This window comes from Perna viridis, chromosome 4 (genome assembly GCF_037379345.1).
Source record: "Perna viridis isolate PV_CMFRI_1.1 ecotype Kerala chromosome 4, ASM3737934v1, whole genome shotgun sequence".
Classification (NCBI taxonomy): Eukaryota; Metazoa; Mollusca; class Bivalvia; order Mytilida; family Mytilidae; genus Perna; species Perna viridis.
In genome coordinates, this window is record NC_142448.1 from 812,997 (window position 1) to 831,646 (window position 18,650).

Here is an 18,650-nt window from a genome sequence, read left to right on the forward strand (position 1 = left end):
GACAGATAATTATTTTATTGTCACGAATTGATCTCACAGAACAGTCAGTTATATACAGTCTCATAAAAACACCCTTTATACTTATGAGACACAATTATATACATTTAGAATTGTTCATTCAAGCCAACAATATAACAATAATATAATTATAATATGGATTATTGGAGATCCTGTGTAATTTGAAATGTCAATTGGGAAGGAAGAAAGAGCCAACAGTTAATTGGTTACCAAAATCGATGACAAAAATACAATGAAAAGTATAATAATAACAACAGTAATGGGAATAAAAGCAACAGATGTGTGATTGATATTCTATAAAACTGATTGTTCTAAAATGAATCTCAATTGAAATATTATTAATCTCGAGCTTCCCTAATTAATAGAGTAAAAAATAAAAGACATAGTGATTAATACAGTAAAATATCTTTTGCAATTCATTTTGTCATCAGAAATATAAAATAGAAAAGGTCCCCAAAAAATGAAGTGAAACTATTCATAAAAGACGAAAATTAACCTAATCTATACAAAAAACGTATTACGAATAACAATGACCATAAAAATAAACGACAACCACTAAACTTCAGGTTCCTGGCTCTGACAAAGGCAAATAAAGTATGTAGCGGGAGTTAAATATGTTTGTGAGCGTTCAACTCACCCTTACCTGGAATAGTGGTGGAAAATACAACAATAAAAATGTATGTATGGGGTTAAACATGTTTGTGAGTGCTCAACCCACCCTTACCTGGGATAATGGTGGAAAATACAACAATAAAAAGAACCATAAAAATATACTGAATTCAGATTAATGAAAAATATAAAATGTCTAAATGTCTTCATGCAAATGCCATGAAAAAAAGCAATGACGTTCACATGGCACATTAACATAATAATATTATGATGGATTCATTATTCTTGAACCTAGTGGGAGAACTATTAAACGCGTGTAAACGCAAAGATAAAAAGTAATGGCAGGAAGTGGGATGACATGTAATTAATATTTAATTTATTAACAAGAGAGTCAATGTTGGAACCTATCAAAACATACTTCAGAGATTTAACAATCATACGGTGAAGATAACACTTAGGATAAGTTTATACAACATTTTCCAAGACTACAAAGATACTGTTTAAACTTTCGAGCTTACATTACCATGTGAAATCCCATTTTCGATTAAACATTGGCATATCGAACTAGTTCAGAAATATATATATACACCGTATGAAGGAGCCAAAGTAACTTCCCTGAGTTAATTAAAAATAGCAATAAGTACAACTAAATTTGTCTTTTCAATGAGATTTGGAAGAATCTTCATGAAGTATGGCTATAAACTGCATTTTATAACAGTACAGGAATAGATCTACTATTAAAGGAGGATCACAATTTGTGCCCAGTGGAATACCTACAACCTGCCGATAAATTCTATCGGAACGGATATAAATGTTGTCAAGAAGAAAATTGGCTGAATTAATCATGTCTTCACGGGTCCATATTTTATAATGTTTATATTTTTTTTATATTTGTCTCGTTCATCTGAGAAAAATGACCTTTATTTATTACAGCAAATATATTTTTTGATTTGTTCTTGGTAAGATTGGAAACTTTCTGTAATAAGTTCGTTTTGGGTATTAGTCTATGTTTAAATTTATCATTTAAAATAAATAGTTCTTTCAATACGTTTATTTTTACTCTAGGTATTAGTTCAAACTAAAAACCATCCTCACTATGTCAGGACCATGGGACACCACGTACACAAGTAGACAAAGGAACCCTGTCATTGTGAGGGTGACTGAAAACCAGTTTTTCAGTTAGTAATATGTTCCTGATGATTACCTAGAAAGTTATCTTATTCAAGTACTAATAAAAAGATACAAATGTTTTAACAAAACTATTTTGCATTAAATACACACAGAGTTTATATGTATAAAACTGTTATAAAACTATCCTAAGGTTGATAACTAAAGTGTTTGAAAACTTGAAATAATTTCTGCTTTGTAAGTTTTTTTTTAATAATTGAACTGTTAAGCTACAATATATAAAGATTATTGCTTGACATAATTATTCAATTTAAAAATGACATTTAATATTCAATTATGATGTGTATAGTTAAAGAAGTATTCATCCTCAAATGAAGCATCAGCAGAGAACCAAGCAGGGTAGTTGTTGATAACAGTATGTGCTTCCTTTTCCACACTAGAAAATCTGTGCTTATTTTTTCTTGCTGAAAAAAAAAGAAAATACAATACCCGATACTGAAATTATATTGTCCAGAATACAAAACAAAACAATAAACCATAAATAATAATCTATATGACATAAATTACAATATTATACAATTCAAAAATTATAATTAAAACTTAAAAGCCCCTACCCCCCCCCCCCCAAAAAAAAAAAAAATAAAAAACAAAAAACAAAATACAACACTCAATGATAAATTAAAACACCGGGGATGCAATCTCCAAATAAAATAAATTAAAAAGCCAAGAATATAACCAAAGATAAACTTAAATTGTCCTAAGTACACTGCCCAGAATACCATCTACAATAAGAAATTAATCAAACTAAAATATCCAATAATAAATTAAAATAGAATACAATGCAATATGTAATTATAAACTTGTTGGATCCAATGAAGTGCTTATCTGGCAGGACATTGTCCAACAAATAATATAAATGATTTATCAGATATGTATTTTTGTGTTTTGAGAAATCTGTAACAGAGAGAGAGTCATGCGACACCAGCTGATTGTGTGATCAGTGATGAATTTGATAATAGTCATAGGCAGGTTTGGGTACTGTAGTACACACTGTTGTGCCAATAAAGTTTAATCATGAATTCCATTGACCACTTACATGTATATTGTAAATAACATTTTGTTGTGTCATACAGGGATTACCATCATCATATGTTCACACAATTGACCACGTTAAGTTTATTTTTGCAGTGATTCGTTACTTGACTATAACATTACCTTCACTTATAAAAAAGTTGGCAAAGTGTTGAGACACACGAATCCCTTCAAATGTGTGAGCTATTCCCGTGTACTTGGTGTTCCATAAAAAGTTATTCTTCTCTGGATGCCATTGAATACCATATACAGGGTATTTATACGCTAGAAAGACAGTTTTACTGAAAACTATAAACAGGGTATTTATATGCTAGAACGACAGTTTTACTGAATACTATATACAGGGAATATATATGCTAGAACGACAGTTTTACTGAATACTATATACAGGGTATATATATGCTAGAACGACAGTTTTACTGAATACTATATACAGGGTACTTATATGCTAGAACGACAGTTTTACTGAATACTATATACAGGGTATATATATGCTAGAACGACAGTTTTACTGAATACTATAAACAGGGTACTTATATGCTAGAACGACAGAATTACTGAATACTATAAACAGGGTATATATATGCTAGAACGACAGTTTTACTGAATACTATAAACAGGGTATTTATATGCTAGGAACATAGAATCTATATGTATTTGTATATATGATTTTAGTTACTTTTCGTTCTTTGTTGTGCAAGTCTGTTTTCCATGTCTGGTCTTTGTCCCTGGACTACATTCTTTTGATTACCGCTATAACCTTGGTTCCCTTGATTACTCTTCTACAACGATAACGAGTTGATTATGGAATTTCTCACATCGAGTGAAATAAATTTTATAGTTTTGATCGCGAGGCTTGCCGAGCTATTCAAACTATAAAATTTATTTCACGAGATGTGAGAAATTCATAATCAACAAGCTTTGAGTGTAGATTCTGTTTCTCTATTGCCCTAAAAACGTCAAAAATACCCAAAAATGAAAAGTGCGCGAAACGTTATGATTCCGATTCGTAGGAAATATGTTGACGTCACACAAACGCAAATATTCCAAGCAAAAGAAGCCAGACGATTTCAAAGGTTTTTTTCACTTCAAATCTTCCCGAATCCCTTCATAATTCTTATTTAAGGTAAGAAAACACAAAAATTATCTCATTATTATATCAAGACAATCAATTTCTAAGCCAATCGAATTCTGAGAACAAAAAGTCACTATTAATGAGAACATTTTTTTCCACACCGGTCAAGCGGTATGAAAATTGAAGCAAAATTATATATAGAGAAAGGCAGTTTTACTGAATACTATAAACAGGGTATTTGTATGCTAGAAAGACAGTTTTACTATACACTATATACAACATATTCATATGCTAGAAAACAATTATGCTGAACGTTTTCATAATAGTATCTCTTTATTTTGTAGCCTGCCAATCTATTTTGAAACAAGAATGCACAAGAGAATTTGTGTAAAGGAAAATGTTAACCCTTACTATGCCAATGAGCCTATGATTAGGCTTTTCATATCCCCGTATTTTTCCAAGAGCCTATATATATATATATATATATATATATATATATAAAACTGTTGTCTACACATTCAACAAGTCGATTGTTCTGCAATAAGGTCATTGACGTCACAGTTCTGAACGTGATGATGTGTGTGGTGATTCACAGGGTAGACTGTACATATTAAAACAGAACCAAAATAATTCCTTGCAAGTTTTAGTCTTATTTGTACCCGTCGTTATTTATTGATCAAATATATTTTTTATACAAGCAGATAATTTCAACGATAAGTTATGTAAATGTATTTATTATTGATAAAATTGCAAATATTGCATAACGATTTCACTCACAAAGTTGACATCGATTGCACAGAACATTTTGTCAGCTAAACATATGATTATGAAAATTAATATTCTCCCAAGATTATGAAAATTAATCTCACATGTACTAGCGTCAAGTATTCACAAATTAGGAAAAATGGGTTATTGGCACGAAGGTAATTTATTTATTTATAGAGGTTTTACGATTTTTTTTAAGGATTCCTTTCAAAGTCCCGAATAATAAGCATAATTCATTAAGTTCAAGATCAAAAACGAGATTCTGAGAGAATTGTACTATGCAAGATTCACCCCCTCCCGCTAATACGAAATAACAAATAAAATCAATACATGTGACTTTGTCAACGTAGATTATTAACTTTAATTTATAACTGCTAACACAAACAGACAATTTAACCAAACACAATATTGCAAGCTACATCATATAGAAAGAAAAAGACACTGCCCCTATTTTTCGAGCTTTGGAACGCAGAAGGTGTCATTTCATGCATAGTCCCATCAGTTTGGATAAATGAAAGTAATGAGTAAATTATCTCATAGGATTTGTCATAAAAATAAACGTAGGTCGAATTCAAATAATTAGGTTGTTTATCTTTAAAGTACGAAAGTTTTTACTTCTGTTCTTATTTAAGGAGAATGGATATGAAATTCAACTTCTTCTTAGACATTTTAATAGCTTATTTTATCTATTTCAAATAAATATCATTATAAATATAGTGGTTTTTGTGTGCTAACTATGGCTTTAAGTATTAAAAATGTGGTAAATAAGATATATATAGAAAATCGACAAGTGAAATGTCTAATTATATGATTTTTACGTTTTTTTTTCACTTTCCTATTTTTGGGTACATTTTTATGTACATAAGTACGTCAATGCGTATATGTACTATGTTGATAACTGGACAGCATAAAATATATTCGAAAACACCCAAATGATGAATATTTGATGTCTATTTCTTTCTGCGTTCGATCACCCCGCCGTTGTGCACTTTCTTGTGATGTTAGGTTATTGTTGACGTCATAAGCAGGACAGTTCAATTTGAATCTCCAAATTTTTCATTGACAAAATAAAGGGAAAGCCTTGGCACTCAAAGGGTTAAACGTTTACACGGTAGTTCAAGAAATTTCAAGTGAATACACTGAAGTAGAAATGATTATGACATCATATATTTTAGTCAACATTATAAAAAGATGAATGCTTTATCTTCCAATAAGAACCATGCAAGACAAGTAAACCGTATGCATAAAAATGTACAAGATGATTAAATATAGTTAGAAAAAACGATTACTGACAGCACCTAACCCATAGTAAAGTCATATTACCACAAGAATATTTCACAAGTTATGAGTCTCAAACAAAGGCACAGCGGACTTTCACTAACCAAAACGTAAGAAGGGGCACATGTAAACAACACAAAAATATACACTATATGCGAAAGGAACAATCATATTGACATGGTAATTAGTAGAATGATATGTCAACCATGTGACTAATCATGTAGAAAAAATTAATGGAATAAAACTGGTCTTCATGTAGGCTTGAATAAAGAGTAAAATTGGTTTCGATGATGCATCTGCAAACAGCAACCTTACACATGAGCAATAACGTAGTTGAACATAACATTTATCAAGTCAGTGAATTAGTCTGATGCTTAGTACAGTAGTACCACCAAAAAAGAGACAAACTAGTGTATCAGTCTGATACATATTAAGGTAGTACCCTAAAACAAGCTAGTGTATCAGTCTGGTGCTCAGTACAGTAGTGCTATTGACATAAGCTAGTGTATCAACTTCGTGTATAGTACAGTAGTACAACCAAAATAATATACAAGCTAGTGAATCAGTCCAGTGCTTAGTACAGTATGATCACCAAAACAAGCTAGTGTATTTGTCTGGTGCTCAGTACAGTCGTGCTACTGAAATAAGCTATTGTATCAGTTTCGTGCATAGTACAGTAGTAACACCAAAGTAAGAGACAAGCTAGTGTATCAGTCTGGTGCTCAGTATAGTAATGCCACTGACTAAGCTAGTGTATAGTACAGCAGTACAACCAAAACAATATACAAGCTAGTGAATCAGTCCAGGGCTGAGTACAGTATGATCACCAAAACAAGCTAGTGTATCTGTCTGGTGCTTAGTACAGTATAACCACCAAAACAAGCTAGTGTACCAAAAATGTTTTTGATTGTCATTTAGGTTAGCAAGGAGATGCAGTTACTATCTCTGGGTGATAATGTAAATAAAAAATGAAAAGACAGACAGATGGTATCAAACATGTCAAATATTAAAACCATATCACTAACTAGTACCAAAGACAGCTAAACTGTTCAACATTCAAGGTCAAAGCATCAAACCATAGTACATGACATGTAGTATCCATGTGAACTACCAACCTTCAGAGATAAAAAAATGAATTTTTGTATTGATTAAAAGCTTCACACAGCATAACATTCTAGCTAGATGAAAAGGACATATAACTTTAAAATTTACAATGAGACATTTACCTAACAAGCCCAAAAGGTCTTTAAAGATCAATATAAGGAATTAAAACAATTTAGATCTAGCAGACACTTTTGTATGTCATACGGATCATTTCAACAAAATTTTCAGGATTTTTTGGTCTTTCGTGCAATACAACTAACAAAAACTTGTGGTTCCTTGATCCTCAAAGATTTCTGAAGGCTGGACCTTGATCCATATGATGGACAGGTTGTAGACACTTTGGTAATTACAAAATGATTCAGGAGAGGTTATCATATCAAAGAATAGGAAACAGTGCTAACGGTAATGACAGCTCAAAACAGCTAAAAACTGTACAAACACAAGGTCAAACTTACCAATCCTATGCAACAGCATTGCCTTATTGTTATCTAGTCACATGCTGAATATTAAAAACCTGTCTCTAAAGACAAAGATATGATATGTTATGGACTGTTGCATGCACATACTTTTTTGTACAGTCTGTAAAAGGTTTTGTAATTGGGCCCTCATTAAATTAGATCTTTTATCCTTTGTTTCCGAACCTAAACAAATACTGTATTTCAACATGGCTTCTGTGAAATAAAAAAGGAATATAGTTAATATAAAAGCTATTATATTAACCTTCTACAGAAGACAAGAACTCCACTCCATTAGAAGCTATGTTGGTGGACAAAACTTTGAAAAACTTCTTTAACTTGGAATTCTGCATGTAAGTCTGAAAATATATTTGAATATATATTTTTGTATATGCATGGAAGGTTTTTAATCCATCTATAGTATAAGTTTAATTAACATTAAATGAATATCCCTATTTTATATAATGGAAATTAATTAACAGGTATAAAGAACAAATGATGTATTTCTTGACACTTAAATGAGAAATTCATTTTCACAGCACAAATGATATGCCACTTTCACAATTGAGACATAAAGGAGTGTCAATTTACTTTCAGGGCAAATGATATGTCCCCTCCAAACTGGCATTAATATGAGGACCAATCTATTGACAGGGCAAATGGTTTACCAATTCAAAACTGACACTTATTAAGTGCTGTATGGCTCAGGATGACTGATGGCATGTGACTGACACTTATTAAGTGCTGTATGGCTCAGGATGACTGATGGCATGTGACTGACACTTATTAAGTGCTGTATGGCTCAGGATGACTGATGGCATGTGACTGACACTTATTAAGTGCTGTATGGCTCAGGATGACTGATGGCATGTGACTGACACTTATTAACTGTTGTCAGTCTCAGGATGACTGATGGCATTTACTGTGTCACATGCCTTAGTTTGTTCAACAAAAACATCAATTTTATATCAATATTCTACTGTTTACAGTGATAGTATATGTTTACGGTGTCTATACATAGACTTTGTCAAGGCATACAAAAATCATCCTTCTCGACATCACATAATAAGACAGAATGACTAGTGACTCAGGTCATACTTAAGTTCTTTAGGTGTTAATTAATCCATATTTACAAGTATAAAAGTATCTAATTTATACATGAATGTACATATTACACAGAGCAATAAATATAAGTTGCCACTCACTCCTGGCACCTTCTACTGTAAGAAACATACCTCCATTCTAACACCATAATGATGAAAATTAGGAGTAACTTCTTCCTTCTTCAAATAGGTTTCTACATCATTTGGTAGATTACCAAACAGACGGCTCTCTTTATAATCTTAAAAGAAACCACAGATTATGCTCTTTAGTTCTATATAAGGCACAGACCATTTTCTTCTCAAGGGTGGCCTGGGATTTTGTAAGGCAAGACATTTTTTTTAGCAGCAGCAGCAATTAAAAATATCGATTTGAAAATCTACATTGTTAAGTAATGGAGGCAATATTGAAGCTTAATTTTTCTTTCTGTCCAGGGATGAATAAAAAAAATTTAGTTCAAATTTGGGATAATTTTATTTTTTTTTAAATAATCACAGCCCCTTTCTTCTCAGTATAAAAGAGGTTGGTGCCTAAACTACTATGTTTCAGCAAAAAAAAGAATAATGTCAGAAGCAACAATAATGTTAAACATCATTACATAGTGTAAGAATATCTGCAAAAAATTGTTCAAATATATAATCTCACTTTATTTCCTTACCTTCTGTAAAGTTTAATGGAAGTGATTTATCCCACACAGTAGCATTAGAAGTTACCAAAACACCAGCAGTAAGGGCAGATAACTCTTGAAAACCTAAACAGGTCCCCCAAACTGGATAATAATCTCCTTTGCCAAAGGCCTGTTAAATATAAACTGCAGATGCAAATAAAGCTTATTATCAAGGGAAACAAGAGCAGATTCCGAGGAGTAATGCATCCACAAAGAGTTCTTATTATGTAATATGCATAAATTCAACAAACGCCCATAACTTCTGTAAAACTTGTTGAATTGAAATGGCAGCATAATAAGATCAACAACATATGATGACTAACAATCCTACAAACTTTGAACAAAATCTGATGAGCAGTTCTTGAGGAGTTGCGTCCACAAAGTGTTCCTATAGTTTAGAAAGCACAAGTTCAACAAAGTCCTATATCATCTGTCAAATTTGTTGAATCAAAATGGCAGTACAATATGATTAACTACATATGGTGACTAATAATCCTAGGAAATTTGAACAAACTGATGAGCGGTTTCCAAGGAGTTATATATATCTCCCTTTCTATGCTGCAGCAGGGGACAAAAACATGACAGTACAGCTTACACATGTGTACATTAACGCAATAGAAACATGACATTACAGCTTACACATGTGTACATTAATGCAATAGAAATATGACATTACAGCTTACACATGTGTACATTAATGCATTTATGTTGATTTTAAAAGCTCCCAGGAGCTTATGGTGTATTGTTTTAAAATATCGACGTTAAATAAAGGTTTTGTATCGTATTGTATAGCAATAGAAACATTTTATTAAAATCCACTGGAATGCTAGATGTTAGAGAAACTGAAAATTCATCTAAACTGTTAAATGACCATGTAAACTTGGTTAAAAAAATAATTCCGAATATGCCCTTGTAAATCATATTTAGAGTTAAGTTTCTCTATCTTACATCCACCCGTCTCCACAAAATGTATGTATGCGCACAGTAATGTTTTACTGTATAAAGTTGAAAAGAATACCAACAAATCACTTACCTTCAAAGCCATGTTGTAGAAATATTTGGATGCATTAGCATAGCCTGAAGTAAATAAATCTACTCCACCACCTGGTAGTAACACACTGAAATACAAAATACAGGAATACTAGGTAAATAATAATCTTGGCAATGGTAAGTTTCATTCAAATCCATCAAGGATTGATTTTCATTTAAAATTTCAGAGAGAGTCGGGGGATAAGATTAAATAAATAACTTTAACTCATACTTTGTAAAATGAAGAGCAGGTGTGCCTAAGAATTCTGCAGTGGGTGATAACTCATACTTTATGTTGCTTCAAGTAGCAATAAAAGTAATGGAAGTGGTTAGGAACAGGAGGCTCCCAAGAGCCTGAATCACTCACCTGGTTTAATTTGCCTTTCAAGGGCAATAAATTTAACAAGATGTTGTCCAACAATTTTGACTTAAGAAAACTTTGGTAGGACTTATCATAAGAATCATTTCAGCAAATGAAAGATTCTTTCTATCTATTATAGTTTCCATGACATTAGCTGAAAACTGTTAAACAAAACAACAACAAAAATGTCATTTTCACCATTCAAGGGCAATAACTTTTACAAGGAATCGTCTGATAACTTTTATCCCTGGAGGCTTTTCTAAGCCTTATGATAAGGATCATTTCAGCAATTGACAGAATTGAGCTAAACCTAACAGTATACGAAAAATTACTGACCCCTATGTTCTATTTTCAGTAACAGCACATTCATACCAAGTTTGGTTCCAATTGGTCAGAGGAGAAGATTTTCAAAAGAAATAACATTAAAAGTAGCAAAAAAACATTGAAAAAGGGCAATTACTCCAACATGGTTTAGGTCTCACTAACCACTTCTAACATTTCCATTACTTTACATGTTAAAAAAGTAATTTTCAAAGTCTCGCTGTGAATTCCCAGGACAAATGACATCTTAAAGTTGCATACCGTTGTGAAGCTTGGAAAATAAGGCTTCCAAAATCATTATGTTAATGGTACGATGATAGTAGAAATTCTTCACAAAATTTACTTGAATAAATAATACTGAAAATCCACATTTTTACCTGTTCTGCTAACTGACTGCATGGAGGCAAATTACTCACACATGTAAACAATATTCATACACTTTTGTAGTTAATTACATATATGATTATAAAGTACACATCTTCAGCTTCATTTTGACTACTTTTAATCATAATACACACAAATAATGCACTTACAATGCATATGTCTAGGTTCAGTGTGTTTTTGGTACTACATAGGTGGGGGGGTGGGGGGGGGGGGGTGGGTGGCCATTTGATCCGGAGGTGGTTAGTGAGACCTTAACTGTTTGAAACAAAAATTTGACCACAGTTAGATCTCATCATGCTGAACACTTTTACTCTCGTCAGATCAGAATTTAGTTTTGGAGATAAATGCGAAAAACTATTGACTGACCCCCTCTGTTCTATATTTAGTAACGGCTGCCATGTTTATCCATGGATAAAAATCCCCACATCAGTTCTATGCAGGATACTCCATGGAACATTCACACCAAGTTTGGTTCCAATTGGTCAAGTAGTGTATGAGGGTTAGGGTTAGGGTTCTTTTGAAAAATTGTTAACGACGCCAATGGATGCCAAGTGATGACAATAGCTCACATGGCCTTCAGCCAGGTGAGCAAAGAAGGAGAAAATAACTGGCTGAATATATCACATAACAGTCATTGCTTGTAATTTAATTTATTCAAGTTTAACAAGTAAATCATCAAAAAAGTTGATGATGGCACAGTCACATCACAAAATTTGGTCTTTGGGATAATGGACAATTTTTTTTACCCAATCAGAAAGCGTATTACATCTGAAATTAAATTATATTGTCATGTTATATAATAATAATGTATAGTGTAAGACTAACCCATTGGTACACTTAAACATTTGTTCATAGTATTCTTCTGCCTCATTATCTCTGAAATGAAAAGGTGATTAGTAAATATTTAAAATTTTATTTTTAAATTTATTCACTTCAAAGTTATGAAAGTTTTTATTCATGAAAGTTACTATAAAACTAGGACATCTTCATTTCTAATTATCAAATTACAAAAATGATGTACAACAAAATTCAAAATTATCCGTTTTTTCTTTATTTATAAAATCTATCATTCCTTGATACATAAACCTCCTCCAGTACTTTATGTACCTTGATTCTATACCCTACCTGATGGGTACAACATTCTATACCTTACCTGACGAGTAAAACATTCTATACCTAACCAGATAAGTACAACATTCTTTATCTTACATGATGAGAACAACATTTTATACATAAAATGATGGGTACAAAACCACCTGCAGCCCTTTATATACCTACATAATGAGTACAACATTTTATACTTTAACAGATGAGTACAACGTTCTATACCATACCTGATGAGTACCATGAAAACTGATGTATTCAATGGGTCATAGTTTTCCTTTCCTCGTTTGTCTACCCTGGACTTGACTTTTTATGAGCAACTCGGCGGGTGTTTCTAGAAAAGCAGAGGACACCTACCCTACCGGTGCAACTGGTCCATGCTCCCAGTTTTTAGTGGAGTCCGAGTTGCTCATTTACTTTTGTTACTTTGTATGTATGATTTTAGTTACTTTATGTTCTTTGTTGTGTATGTCTGTTTACCATGTCTGGTCTTTGTCCCTGGATTACATTCTTTTGATTACCGCTATAACCTTAGTTGCCTTGATTACTCTTCCATACCTTAATTGATGAGTACAACATTCTATACCTTACCTGATGGGTACAACATTTCATGCCTTACCAAATGGGTACAACACCACATTCAGCATTGTAAATACCTTAGCAGATGGGTACAACATTCCACACCTTAATTGATGAGTACAACATTCTATACCTTACCTGATGAGAACATTCTATACCTTACCTGATGAGAACATTCTATACCTTAATTGATGAGTACAACATTCTATACCTTACCTGATGGGTACAACATTCCATGCCTTGCCAGATGGGTAAAACATTCTATACCTTACCTGATGGGTACAATATTCTATACTTTACCTAATGGGTACAACATTCCATGCCTTACCTGATTGGTGCAATATTCCATACCTTACCTGACTGGCACAAAATTCTATACCTTACCTGATGGGTACAATATTCTATACCTTACCTGATGGGTACAATATTCTATACCTTACCTGATTGGTGCAATATTCCATACCTTACCTAATGGGTACAACATTCTATACCTTGTCTAATTGGTACAACATTCCATACCTTACCTGATTGGCACAACATTCTATACCTTACCTGACTGGCACAAAATTCTATACCTTACCTGATGGGTACAATATTTCACATCTTACCAAATGCATGGGTACAACACCACATCCAGCACTTTATATGCCTGCATGATGGGTACAACATTCTATACCTCACCTGATGGGTATCACATTCCATGCCTTACCAGATGGGTACAACATTTTATACTTTACATAATGGGTGCAACATTCTATACCTTACCAGATGGGTACAACATTCTATATCTTGTACAACATTTCATACCTTACCTGATTGACACAACACTCTATACATTACCTGATGGGTACAACATTCTATACCTTACCAGATGGGTACAACATTCTACACCTTGTACAACATTCTATACCTTACTTGATGAGTACAATATATTACATCTTACTTAATGGGTACAACGCCACCGCCAGCACTTTCTATCCATTTGATATAATCAGCAGGTATGACTGTATCTCCAATTTTACTTGACGATTTTTGGGCAATAACTCCTAAATGACAGAAATAAAAATTAAGCCACAAAGTGGCAATATACAATTTAATGGTTGTATTTCAAATGAGCTTCATCTATCAGTGATTCTTCAAAAAAAAAAAAACAGAAGTGCAAAAAATATGATGATAACAATATACAAGCCACCTTTAAACACAATAACAATCTAACAACTATCATTAATAAGGAAGAATAATATTTTGGGTGCATGATTTTACTGAAGTGAGCAAAGATATAAATGTAGTAAATATTTAATCATTTTTATAATAATCATCACTCTACAAGAAGAATTGAGACCAAGGCTCCCATATAGCTTGTCTTTCCATATTGTTAGGAACATAATCTAAAGCTCTAAACAGCTGTGAATATTTAAAATCTGGTTTTCATGTTATTAGATCAAGCACAACAAAAATAAAATAAACTCTAACAACATTGTAGTATTTTCATCAATTCATAATTTGGGGCTCACAGATATGTATTGCAGGGACTTTTCCTAAATCATGTAAACGCCTCTGTTACTTTCTCATTTATCCTAAACTACAAACCCTAAAGGCCCTTAACTGTTCACTAAGAACATATTTATTAGCATTATGAATATTTGATATCAGTAATAAAAAAACTTAATTAAAACATTTTCCATATAATAATCATAATAATAATATACTTTATTTTTAGAGAGTAACAAAGTGAGTTTACAAGAACTAATCTTTCCTGATGCTCCCCTCATGCAATACAAATGGAGACTAAAATTATATACACATAAGTCTGTTTACAAACATGACAAAATAGTACAAGAAAAAAAAACACAAAACAAAAGTAACCAATACAAATGTGTAATATTGTTATAAAATACACAGCTATATTTGTTAAAACATAAATCACATGTCAATCAAATACAGCTTTATGTTTAAAGTAATTTGTCTTTGAAATATTACATAATGTACTAGGTAATCAATTCCACAAAACTGAACCAGAATATTCAAAAGATTTTCTGTAGAGTACAATTTCCGGTTTTGGGACAACAAACTTTTTGTTTTTTTTTACTTCTCATTAAGTGTGATTTGTAGAAGCATAGTTGAACTTATCTATAAGACATTTTGGAGCTAGACCTTTAACTATTTTATGCATAAGCAAATATTTATGATATTTAATCCTATGGTCAAGATTCATAATACCAAGTTGTCTGAAGAATGGGGCAGAGGATGACATATGATCAGCATCTAGTATCAATCTAGCTGCTCTCTTCTGTAGTTTTTATATTTTATTCAAATTTGCATTACTACATCCATCCAATACAACAGTAATCTTTTATCAAAAATATATAAGCCAAAAACTACAAAAATGAATAGATTTTACCTTTCAAGGGCATTAACTCCTAATAAGAGTCTTCTCTAGCATAGATTCAGTTAAATCATTTGTAGAGCTAATCTTAAGAATCATTTCATCGAAAGTTTCTTCCTGTTTTCAATTATTTCAAGACATTAGCTAAAAACTGCAGAAAGTCATTTTCTGCCAATAACAAGGAATCATCATACAACATCAAACCAATGAAGACTTTTGCAGGCCTTATTTTGTTAAATGAAGATTTCTTTCCATAGATTAAAGCTTTTAAGATATATTGGCTAAAACAACAAAAGACATTATAGCTTGCCTTGCAAGGGCAGTAACTCTAATCTTGGTTCCCTTGAATACTCTCTAACAAGGAGTTATATTACAATTTTGAACAATGGAGATTTCTTTAAACCTTTTAATTTCATCAGTTGTAATTGTTTGTCCAACCTATCATTATGCTTATGATAATTGTTATGATATTGGCTAAAAGCTAAAAAATCATGTTTCACCTTTGAATATAAGACTACATCAGGTAAATTTGTAAGCTAAAAGAATGGGGTGGGTAGGGGGTTCATTTTTTTATTTTATATCATTCAAGAACTATTAAATCTGAATAAATTCACCGAAATCCTGGACCTGTACACTTTCTGTAATGTTCATGTCATACAAAGATTTTATTAATTTGATTCTGTTTACTAATGACTAATCATGAAAACCAACCAGAGATCTGCTGACACAATTCAGATACACCATTTCAAACATTGTTATGACACAAAGTTAATAATCATTGAGTAAAAATATTCTACAAATTTGGACTGTCAAAAGAATTTAAAACGAAATGTAAACACTAGATGTGATTGGCACAACACAAATGCCCCAAAACTCACTGAATATTTCGCACAATTTTTGTGAATCATGGAAGCTAGAGGTCAACCAACAAAAATCTAAAATCATGATATTCAATTCAAATGGAAAAAAACTAATCTTAATAGTTTTAAACTTAATGATAACACTTTAGAAACTGTAAAAACATATTTCTATCTCGGTTTAACAATTAAATATAAAAAAAAATATAATAAATGGTTAACAACAGTTCACAATTGGATAAAAGAACTTGGTTTTAATTACATTTTAACTGATACAGATCTACAAACATAATATAAAACATATAAAGCAAAGAATCATTGATCAAAGTATTCAAAATCAACTCTGTACATTCAGAGATAATAAGAAACTACTGTTTTTTAATAAAATCTATAAGGTTAACAAAAAACAACCTTATGTTGATACATGTAAATACAAATCAGACAGATCCATAATTTGCAAATACCGAATTAGTACCCACTCTCTTTCAATAGAGAGAGGACGATACAAAAACACTCCAGCTAATGAACGCATTTGCAAATAATGTCAATTAAATCGAATTGAAGATGAATCCCATTTCTTCATATACTGTCCCACCTACATTAACTATAGAAATGACTTAATAACTAAAATTAAAAAAATATATAAACAAGTTCAACTCACTAACAGAAAACAACATAAGTTTGAACTTAAACTAACTCATTCCCAATACTCAAGGCAACAATTGATTACATCAACAACTGCCAAGCTTTCATTCAAAGTATAACATAATAATTTTCTGGTTGGTCACTGTCGTCCACAACATTAAACATGTAAATGATAGCAGTGTTTTGTTTATACAAATGTATGTGCATTATGTTATTATGTTATTATTGTGTCATGACCATTTAATGAAAATGTGTTTGAACAATCAATAATTTGAATTCGAATTTGAATTTATAAAAATAAAAATATGTAGGCACTCATTTGAATGATTTTTAGGCAGCAACCATTTGATTTTCTGAGGCAGTATGGATTTTTTTTAAATTTTGTTTCTAAGAAAATGTGAAAAAAAATAATTTGGCTATTTCACTGGAGAGAAAAAAAGCTTGCTTTGAACAATGACCAAAAACATAAAATGTTGCCTAATTCAAAACATGAAAAATAGTGGTGAGATTACAAAAAAAAAGATTGCTTTCAATAAATGGTGAATTTTTTTTTTTTGATAAGCCCTGGAAAAAAGTACCAGTTACTTTCACAGGCACCCCCCCCCCAGAAAATCAAATGGTTGCTGCCTTAGCTGGAGTACAACGTAATAACTGAAATGTGTCCCCAATTCAACTTGCTATAGCCAACTGTGGAACATCTAAGAAAAATGTTTTCAAAAGTTATTGTCTATCTGTTTGTAACTGGGCAAACAGTTCAGTCCGATTATACTATAGTATAAATGGAAAGGGCTTCTTGACCTGATGGGAAAAAATGCTTTTTAATTTTATACATACCTATTATAGGCCTATTGTAAGCTGAAATTTGGGTGATTCCAATGCAAAGAATTATCAATATCATCCTGATGATAAGTAAAAACCAATATTTCGTGAAGGACTTCCTTTCATGTGACAACACCTACTTTCATTTTCATTTCACCTACTTTCTTTTTACCAATTGCGAGAGTTGTGTTTATATACGTGCTGGGAAGGTTTTCCCGGATGCATATATTTTTTTTATTTTAGTATCATAGTTAAAGGTGCTTCTTTTATTTGGTAACAATAGTGGTAATTTCACCAGAAATTTAATAGAATGTCGAAGTTTGACTGACTTAATTTAACTGTACTGCATTCCTGTTTACTATAGGACCAGGAGAAGCAGATTTTATCGGTACACCAAACTGTATTATTTATGGTGAATTGGGTAGATTTCCCATTGATATTTTTATCAAAAGTAGAATGATAGCATTTTGGAAAAGAATTATATGTAATAAGCAAGACAAAATTAGTGCTATTTTGTATAAACTTCTGTACAATATGCATATTAAGCAATTTTACCATTCAAAATGGTTAACTTGTATTGAAAATGTATTAAATACTTGTGGCTATTCAAAATTTTGGTTGTCGCAAAATGTACCACAAAATTTAGCATTGTCATGTATGGTCAAATAAAGGTTATGTGATCAGTATAAACAGTCATGGCATGAGAAAGTTTTTAATATTGCTAAGTGCATTAATAATAGAGTATTCAAATGTAGTCGTAACTTTGAAAGCTACTTAGTTGATCTTCCTTTTGACTTGAGAAAAGCATTTTGTAGTTACAGATGTTTAAATCATAGATTGCCAGTTGAACAAGGGCGTTTCTGGGGGGTAGAT

At 31.8% G+C, this 18,650-nt stretch overlaps 2 protein-coding genes across 15 annotated transcripts in view; one reads left to right on the forward strand and one right to left on the reverse strand.

Annotated features, from left to right (window-relative positions):
* Nucleotides 1-17,950, reverse strand: LOC148618363 (gamma-glutamyl hydrolase-like). 2 transcript variants are annotated; one of them, XM_088577208.1, is made up of 9 exons: nucleotides 17,793-17,950; nucleotides 14,014-14,116; nucleotides 12,213-12,263; nucleotides 10,326-10,410; nucleotides 9,284-9,422; nucleotides 8,760-8,866; nucleotides 7,790-7,883; nucleotides 2,971-3,111; nucleotides 1-2,219 (listed from the first exon to the last, which is right to left on the reverse strand). In XM_088577208.1, exons 1-9 carry the CDS (start codon nucleotides 17,854-17,856, stop codon nucleotides 2,086-2,088), a joined length of 918 nt encoding a protein of 305 aa, XP_088433334.1. In that variant the 5' UTR covers nucleotides 17,857-17,950; the 3' UTR covers nucleotides 1-2,085. The 2 variants fall into 2 exon arrangements, 1 of the variants encoding a protein (XP_088433334.1); XR_015921360.1 differs by lacking the exon at nucleotides 1-2,219 and adding an exon at nucleotides 7,525-7,589 and having other exon boundaries at nucleotides 17,793-17,948.
* Nucleotides 17,938-18,650, forward strand: part of LOC148618364 (kelch-like protein 6) — a 14,461-nt gene continuing 13,748 nt past the window's right edge. For 2 of the 13 annotated variants that reach the window (XM_088577195.1, XM_088577197.1), the window contains exon 1: nucleotides 18,008-18,165. The gene's annotated coding sequence lies outside the window, so the exon portion shown is untranslated. Of the gene's footprint in view, nucleotides 18,262-18,650 lie in introns of all 13 variants that reach the window. The other 11 variants (XM_088577198.1, XM_088577191.1, XM_088577201.1 and 8 more) reach the window with 11 other exon arrangements.